Source organism: Danio aesculapii, chromosome 19, assembly GCF_903798145.1.
Source record: "Danio aesculapii chromosome 19, fDanAes4.1, whole genome shotgun sequence".
NCBI lineage: Eukaryota > Metazoa > Chordata > Actinopteri > Cypriniformes > Danionidae > Danio > Danio aesculapii.
This window is the reverse complement of record NC_079453.1, coordinates 12,656,573-12,666,279: the sequence shown is the minus strand read 5'-3', so window position 1 is coordinate 12,666,279 and position 9,707 is coordinate 12,656,573. Positions and strand designations below refer to the sequence as shown.

Below are 9,707 nucleotides of genomic sequence, written 5' to 3'. Positions count from 1 at the left end.
CCTTCAACACTGAGTTCAAAACTCTTTTCAAATGAGTAGAATTAACTTTCTGTAAATTTTCAGTTAACTACACTCATTTCATTTGATAAAGTTGACTGTTGGGTTTTATAGTGTACATTGAATAAGAAAACATATATATTAATATTTATAACATAATATTTCACAGTTTTTAATGTATTTTTGATCCGATAAATAGCCTTGGTGAGCTTTTGAAACATTAAATGACCCTATTCTTTTTAAAAAGACATGTAGAGTATTTTAAAACACATTCTGTAATTTAGAAACATTGAGTTTATTGGATGTTAAACTATAGGTATGCATGAGTAGTCACACTATGGCCCCTGTCAAAGCAAGCACGCAACTCAGCGTTTTGTATTGACCGCTGCACCACAGCAATCCTTTGAATAAGTGCGGCTACAGAACAGTCTACTCTTTAAACAAAAGGAGGACCATTGACATCATGCATACACACAGCGAAAAGTCAGACACACACCAGGGCCCCTGCTCCAACCAGTTCAAGTGTATTTGTTTCGGGGACAGAGGAGCTGGCATTTAAAGGATTTTGCCACCATCAACAAAAAAAGCCAACAGTCCATTTCTCTTTTGCCTCTTAACCTCTCTCTCTGCCCTCTCACTCCCTCTTTCCCCAGAGGATAAGCAAAGAGGGATTTGCCTCAGAAGCAACAAGGTGAGCCTAAAAACTTGTATGACTTTTTTTTTGTATGTTTCCTTCATTTTTAATATATTCCATTTACTAACTAATCCACCAATGCAGAATAGGGATGGTTGTTATTTTGGGATGAGCACATGTGTTACAGAAATGTGTTTATATTTTAAAGTTTAGATGTATCAGTTTGAGAGGTTTCTTAGTTTTGATGTAAAAATCCACTGGAAATGCTGGAACTTTGAGTATATTTGTAGTGTTTTCCTGTACAAATCTCAAAACTATTTTGAATAAAATCACATTTTACTTGATAATCATAAAGATTATTGTTAGCTTTTGAATCTTGTTTTGTTAAAGTTTTAAAATTAAATTAGAAAAGAAATATGCTAGCGGGTTAGAAAATTTAATTCTATTCACAACATGAATTCAAACACATTTCTTTTCACACTATTGTGAAACAACAAACAAATGTGATTTCTTACACTATTTTGTCTCGTTTTAAGCAAAAGTTCACTCAATTTTATGAACTTATTAAATAAATTATTTAGTGTAACTTTGCTTTTCATCTACATAGATCCTAATTTAACAATGTTTAGATAATTGTACAGGAAATAAGACAATGTAAAAGAAACATTTTGTATTTACTTACTTTTTACTGTTTGTTTTTAAGCTTCTTGTACAAAGAAAAAATTGAATAAAAACCAAAAATATGTATCGGATACAAGTTAATATATCTTTTTATTATTTTATTTTTTTTCAGGGTTTTTACTTTTAATTTATAGGACAGTAGAGAGTATAGAAAGGAAAGTGTGGGGGGCAGATAGAGATCAGCATAGGACCTGTAGGTGGGAATTGAACTCAGCTCGCCATGTGTCACCGCACTAACCACTACGCCATTGGCGCCGACAAGGAAATATATCTTAAATAAATGATACAAAATAATACTAAAAAAATGTTTTACAATTTTAACTCTTATTCACTGTTCAAATTTACCACCCTTTTGTTATGTTCAGGATGAAAACTCATGAAAAGTCATGATCAAAACTTCTAAATTGTTTTAAAAATTACAGGATTTCAACTCTTTAATTGGCAAATTCCCAAATGTTGTCAATAATTTGGTGAAAAAAAACACACAAAATGATATATTTTCAATATAAAACGTAATTGTGGATTTGATTTTTTTTTTTACCTTTTATCACAGTCTTGGACAAGTGAACGATTAGTAACAACATTAGCTTTAATGCATTGTTAGATTTTCATTTTTTCTCCCTAATTTACTGTTGGTGGCTGTTTTTGCCCCATTGACTTCCATTTTAACCACATTTGATGGTGCTTAAATACACAGTCTTTGTTTTTATTTACTCCATGTAGAGCTGAGATGCATATTTTGATGTTCTCCTCACAGAAACACATACACACACTTTAATTTGTTGTTATTCTCCATATAAAATCCAGAAACTAAACTTTTTTTGCACAGGCCTATCTAAAGGGTTAATGGTGCCAACTGATGATTAACAGTAAAAATGAGAAATTTTACCTCTTCCCAACAGGGAAAACCAACAATCCAAAATGCATGATTATATGGTGTCAAGGTTTTGCAATAACCTTTGTTATTGCAATATAAGTGGTTATAATGGAATAATAAGTGGTTATAATGGAAATCAATGGGGCAAAAACAGCCACCAACAGTAAATTAGAGAGAAAAGAATGAAAATCAATCAAAAACAATGCATCCAAGGCAATGTTGTTTCACATGTTCAAGACTTTGATAAAATGTTAAAAAAATCCAGTCCACAATTACCTTTTATAATAAAAATACCTCATTTTGTGTGTGTTTTTTTCACCAAATTAGTGACATAATTTTTTCGAATTTGGCAATTAAAGAGTTAGAATCCTGTAAATTTTGTAGTTTTGATCAGGACTGAGGTTGATTAACTGATTTATGCAAAAAATAAATAAATGTGAAAAAGAAAATATTAATCTGATGCATTTTTACAGCAGTTGAATTTAGTGGATGTTTTCATCCCTAACATAACAAAACGGTAGTAAATTTACCCAGAGTGTATTGTTGAGTTTTTTAATCGAAAGCATTTTCTCAAAATAAGATTTGTCACCAAAAATCATTCTGCCAGCTGAAACACAGAAAAAGTCATTGCCAAATTAAGACTCAAAATCACCCCAGAGTGGATGAAAACATCCCCAACAGCACATAAGGGTTTAACGGAATATCTTTCATGTATTCATATTAATGTTCTGTCATGTTTAGCAAACTGAATTTTAAAAAGTTTTTTTAATAAGTGTATGGACATTAATAATTTGCCTAATTTATTTAGCAATTCTCTGTATGTATTTATGTATTTAGTTATTTAGAAGTTGTGAATAAAACACAAAGAGTACAAAAAAGTACAAGAAAATTACAAAAAAATAACAATAACCAACTTTTCTTCTTCAAAATTCTTTAAAGTTTTAATTCAATGTGTTGCTTATTATGTCTTTGTAAACTGTATTCATTTTAAAATGTATTTTAATATATTGTGAAGTATTTTTTTGACATTTTACAGACATAAACATTAACAATAACAACCATATACTACAATGGAGATAGAGAGGGGAAAAAAATAAAAAATTTAAATAAATAAAAATTGAAAATACAAAATGTATTCACAGTTTCTAAAAAATAGTTATTTTAAAAAGAAAAAAAATTAATATAAACTAATAATAATTTATTCATAATAATTAAAATATAATTAATTATATTTAATGTATAATTATTTTGCCATTTATTAAAAATATACAGTATGCCAAACAATATATCTAATTTGTCCTATGTGTTTAGTGTATATCTCCTTGCTGCAAAGTCTCAGCGTGTGTCAGGATGTACAGCTTTATGGGCGGCGGTCTGTTCTGTGCCATTGTGGGCAACATCCTCATAGTGGTCTCCACGGCGACAGACTACTGGATGCAGTATCGCCTGTCAGGCAGCTATGCCCACCAGGGCCTGTGGAGGTACTGCATGGCCAACAAGTGTTACATGCAGACAGCAAGCATAGGTAAGTAAATTGATTCATAACTATTTTAAATCAGTGTTAAATTTAAAGTCAGATTTAGTGCCACTGACATCATTATACAAAATAAGCGGCACCTGCATTTGAGCTTTTAGACCATTTGTTGCCTATAGATGGCAGTGGTTTGTTGTTTTTAACTATACAGAGCTCTATGCACTGGTTTGTGTTGTCTGAGCCTTGCACAGTCGTATTCTGAACAGGTGCTTCAAAGTACCCCTGGTCTCATAAGATGGCATCTGAGATTACAGGAGCTGTACTGTGGTTCGTTCAAGGTGAATCTGCAGGGACTGTTTTTTTTTTTTTTTATTAATGGCCAGATTTACTAAATGATCTGTAAAATATGTAAGTAGAGTGAGATGGTAATTATGTAAAGATGGGAGAGGAGATTTACTGAAAATAAGCAAATTTAAAGACACAAAAAAATCATATTTTATATATATTTAACTAGCAATTTTACGCAAAATCAAGCAAATGGTGCAAAATTCAGAGAAGCTTGCAGTTTTGCATCTCACATTTAGCCAGAGCGCACTTAAAGTAGGTATGTATTAAATTGATCACTGAATTTCAAGTTGTTTTAAAGAATTAGGTCATCTGAAAATGAAAATTCAGTTATTAATTACTCACCCTCATGTTATTTCAATCCCCTGCGATCTTCATTTATCTCCAGAACACAAATTAAGACATTTAAAATGAAATCCGAGAGCTCCCTTATCCTCCATAGACAGCAACGCTCCTGAGATGTTCAAAGTCTAGAACAGGCAAAAAGACAAAACATTCCATGTGAAGCTCCAAGAACACTTTTGTGCACCTCCAAAAAATTCCCAGCGAAAACAACTTTGTTTGCCAATAGCTATTACCATTCACCTACTTTTATGCACAACTATCAACTATAAATTGGAACTAGCTAGAAATGCATAAAGTTTGAAAATGAAAAAATCTTTTTATCTGATGAGAAAAAAAATGCACATGAACTATAATGGAAACACATTTACCAAATAAATTCCAGCATGCACATAAAAAAGTCATGTGATTTTGTTTTAATAGATCATGTGATAACTTAATTGGAAGTGATTGAATGGCGTTAATGGGCAGCGCACAACATCTGTATTGTTGTTTTGGTCATTCTAAAATTCTTCAGCCAAAGTCCATCATCAAAGAGCTTTGGTATTATTACTTCCCAAAACTGCTGTTGGCGGCTGTGGTCTTTCGTCTCCAAAAGTGCGCTTTGTCTTCGTCTTCTGAGGTACAAATAATTTATTATACAAGAAAAAAGGCCAACTTTCCTAGCACAGCAGCACTATTTGAAAATGTTTTATGCCATATTCCAGTTTTGCGCTTAAATTTTTAGTCTCTTTGTCTCATGTTTACTATGGAAGTACAATGCTTGCATGTTGCGCTGGTAACTGCAATACGTAAATGTGCATCTTGACGACCTGACAAAGAATAAATATAAGAAAACAGTATCTTATTACAATTTTTTAAATCATAAATGTACAATGTGCAGCGAATTGGCCTGTTTTAAACAGATTTTTAAAAAACATTTTAAAACAAAGTCCACCCCCTCCACAATCTTTTTTTATTTACAAAACATTTTTATTCTAGATTTATTAACTTTTCACCTCTGCGTTATTATTTTTAAAAACTACATGAATTAAAAATAGAGTCGCTAGCTCTTTTGCTTAGTTATACAATAATAGCTACAACATATGAATTACACAAGAATGGAAAGGGACTGCATATTGCTATAAATTCTTAGGAATTACAAAACACACTAAAATAAAAAATAAATAAAAAATAAAACAAACAAACAAATCTAAACTTGTGGAAATTATGTTTGGGTTGACATCATGAATCAATATTTCATATGAAAAAGCAATCATGTCTATTTTTAGAGCATCTGATGCCCACATAAAAAAACATAAAAAAACACGCATCTTCAACAATGTTCTCCAGCATACATTTCTTTTGCAAGCATCTGTACAGTACCAATATACAGTATAATACACCTTATTATAGTATGGTTCAAAAACTATATACTACTTACTCCTAATTACTTAAGGATTTTTTTAATGCGATCGTTCATTAAAATTTTATTAGCTACACTGGCTTGGCGAATCAGTGGCTAATTCATACAAACACATACATTCATACAAAATATGCCAATAAGTGTCATGTAAATCATTGTGTAATAAAACTGTAACAAAATGTATCCATTATGTTTTGAATGAGAAAAAAAGGTATCTAGGCCATTCCTAGTTTTCAGCTGCTCTTTAGAAACAATCACAGAAACCATACCGAGAGGTTATGATCTGTTAATTTTTATTTCAATTAATTAATTGGAAAGTTAATGAATTCCCAAAATTTATATTGTTTCTTATTAGTTTTTATAATCAGAAGTTGTGCTGTGCAGTGTTGTGGCATCTTTAAAAAAATTTATTGTGGTAGCTCACTGTTCTAAGATGGCGGATGTTGTGGCACATCTATGACCAATAAAACCAAGATTACAAATAGTGTGATTTACTTACCAATATGCAAGGCATATTTAATATCTAAGCAGTTGTTCTCACTGATTAAAGCCCAAAAAACTTATCAGTAGTCCCGCAAAAAGCGTTTTTTGTAGGGCCTAAAAACGCCTAAATGTACATAATCCCGCTTACTCAACACAATCTCATGGCAATTCGTAACTTTTTATTTTAGTGGCTAATTCGTATGAATCTGTACAATCTCATTTATTCAGTTTAGTCCGATTTGCTTATCCACCAATGACGGTTGGGTTTAGGGGTTTAAAATCGTACATTTTCGTACGACTGAACTTGTACAAATTATTATGAATTAGCCACTAAACTAACAAAATGTAAAATACTTACGTTTCCTCGTGAGATCAGGCTGAATTATTCCACAGGTATTTACCGCAAAAGTAGTCAATTAGACACAAAACATCACTGACCTAAAATATTTCACTAACTTGTTTATTAAAAAGTTAAACTTGCAAAACGAACATCGTCTAAATGCCAGTCTGCACTATTCTGCGTGTTATTCAGACACAAGATGGCGCCAAACAGCCGTGAACAGCTGACTAGCAGATAAAAAATTAAGTATATGAATATACTAATAATATGGTCAAGATAATTCGTAGTACCCCGATGAGCTTGTGTTATTAGTTTCAGCGGATGTTATCTGGGAATAATATACAATGGAATATCGTGAGTACAGTACAATATATATATTTTTTAAAATCACCCTTTTATATGAATGTCAGGCATAAAATTGGTTTAGACATGTTTTTAACCACTTGTGAATCACAGTAAAAAACGTATCAGATATTTGTTGACCAGTAGATTGCAAAACGTATATTGCATGATTTATTATTAAATCTCTCCTCCCCCCAAAAATAAAAAAATCCTTCTGGTCAGCCAAACAACAACAACAACAACAACAAAAACAACAACAAAATACAGTAGATCTATACTTTTTGAGTTTTTTTTTAGAGGTTTTTACTGATGAAAGCTGTTGGTAAATCTGGCCCCAAATGTAAAAAGAAAGAAAAAACAGACAAACAGTGTCAAGAAAACAGGATACCAGTCTTCACTGCTGTTTTGTGATCATTTCTTGTTTCTGTCCCCAGCATACTGGAATGCCACACGTGCGTTCATGATCTTATCAGGAATGGCGTGTTTTGCGGGCATCATGGCAGGCATCCTCTCATTTGCCCATTTTTCTGCCTTTGAGAGATTCAGTCGTTCCTTCGCTGCAGGAATCATGTTCTTCATCTCCAGTAAGTCACAAACACAATGAGTCATAGAAAGGGAATTTGATGCATAAATGGCCAAAATCAGATACTGATGCTGCTACTTTTTTCAGTTTATATATTTAATCAATGGTTTTGCTCACACACAGCTTTCTTCGTGCTGCTGGCTATGGCGATCTACACCGGAGTAACCTTAAGCTTCCTGGGCAAGCGATTCGGAGACTGGCGCTTCTCCTGGTCCTACATACTGGGATGGGTGGCCATGCTCATGACATTCTTTGCAGGTGACACACTTAGACAGTTATTTTAAGGGAAAATATGGTAGCACTTTATTTTGATGGTCCATTTGAGTATTAGTAGACTGTCTGCTTAATATCTGTTGATACTGCTCCTTCAACAGACAATTAACTTAATATAAGAAATTTTGCACGTACATGTCATACTTACACTAACCCTAATCCTAACCCTAACCCCAACCTAACAGTCTACTTATAATCTAATGAGAAATACTTGACATGTAGACCCAATGTAACTTAAATTGAACAATTTGACCATCAAAATAAAGTGTGACCGAAAATATTGACCCGTTAAAGAAGTTCTTCAAATGTCAGAATATAAAGTGAAGTTTATACAGGGTGTTAAAAGAATGTCTCAGGATGTGGTTGAAATGACTTTGATGGACTTCATGATATTATTCTGTCACAAAAGTGAAACAGGGAAGTGTATGCAAGACCAATCTCAAATTTAACTCTCACATATTTACTTTTACACTTACTAGCAATACAACTGTGGGTGTGCATAGAAATAAAATCCCCCTGTATCATCAAAGTGAAATGTTACAGCGAATGAAAAGTGCAAATTCTGTGCATTAATTTTAGACAAGCATGTTGCATCATATTTCTTGGTTTAGTATAATGCAATATGTACAACATTTTTGTATCTAAATTTGATGATATTCACACTTTTCATGCTGCTCTTTTCATGGTGCAGTTGTCAAATGTGGTGCATGTTGCATCCTGTTTCTTGCTGCTTCTTCTTCTTCTTTTTTTTTACAGCCAATCATACACATTTCTAATCTTATGAACACAATAGCCAATCAGAGACATTTAGATCAGTCAAATGATGGGGGATTTATGTTGATATGATGTTAGACATTCATTTAGCACCTTCAGTCATTACAACATAAGATGTTGTCATTGCACTGTAAAACCCAACAGTCAACTTTATCAAATTAAATGAGTGTAGTTAACTCACAATTTACTGAAAGTTAATTAATTTGTAAAAGAGTTTTGAACTCAGTGTTGAAGGTATGAGTTAATTAAATACTTCATTACTTCAACTTAAATGGAGTAAGTTCACAGTACTCATATAGATTAGTTTTTTAACTCAAATGGTTTGTAGGAATCGGTTTCCTCAAACGGTTTGAATTAACTTAACTTATTGGGTTTTACAGTACTCAGTTGGTTTGAATTCCCATCATTTATCGGGTTTTACTGTGCTCAAATTGCTTCTTTTGCTCAAATGGATTAAGTTCAAATTTAAGTTTAAATGGTTTGTTGCAATCGTTTTTCTCAAATGATTTGAGTTACCTTAACTTTTTGGGTTTTACCGTTTAAATATGTTCTATAAGTTAACTCATATAATCATTGTTGGAATATTTGGAGTAATAAATCCCAATGATGAGGAGCTCTCTTTATTAATTGTAGTAAATATTCAATCTTTGTTTCATTTTAGGTTGTACATTTCCGCTGTGGCAACCCCTGATAAATAAAGGGACTACGTCAAAGGAAAATGAATATCTGAATATTGAATGTTTACAATTTAAAATGTGTCTTTTGCAGGTATATTCTACATGTGTGCCCACAGAATGTATGAATCCAGGAGAGTGGTCGGAAGTCGCTAATCTGAAAAAAGGAAAACTGCAAGCAGCATAATTTAGCAGATATACGATGAATGCCTTTTAACATTATGCCTTTAAAACACTGCAAAACACACACTAGCATATTAAAGATAGCATTAAAGGTTTTTTTTTTACATATGCAAATATATTTGTATAATCCTGCACAGATAAATATACCAGTCTTCACAGATGTCTATTTCACTTTTCATAATTTTTTTCAATAAAACTTTTCATCAAATCAAACCATTTTCTGTGAAATTCTTGTGGCATTGCGATAAATGGACTGCAATTTAATGCCAAGAGTGCAATGTTATGTAACTGTTGTGGTAT

At 32.3% G+C, this 9,707-nt stretch overlaps 1 protein-coding gene across 1 annotated transcript; it reads left to right on the top strand.

Moving 5' to 3' along the window:
• Positions 1 to 3,539: 3,539 nt before the first annotated feature.
• Positions 3,540 to 9,431, top strand: lim2.4 (lens intrinsic membrane protein 2.4). Its single transcript, XM_056480282.1, has 4 exons — positions 3,540 to 3,714; positions 7,355 to 7,504; positions 7,627 to 7,761; positions 9,319 to 9,431. Exons 1-4 carry the CDS (start codon positions 3,540 to 3,542, stop codon positions 9,378 to 9,380), a joined length of 522 nt encoding a protein of 173 aa, XP_056336257.1. The 3' UTR covers positions 9,381 to 9,431.
• The last annotated feature ends 276 nt before the right edge of the window (positions 9,432 to 9,707 follow it).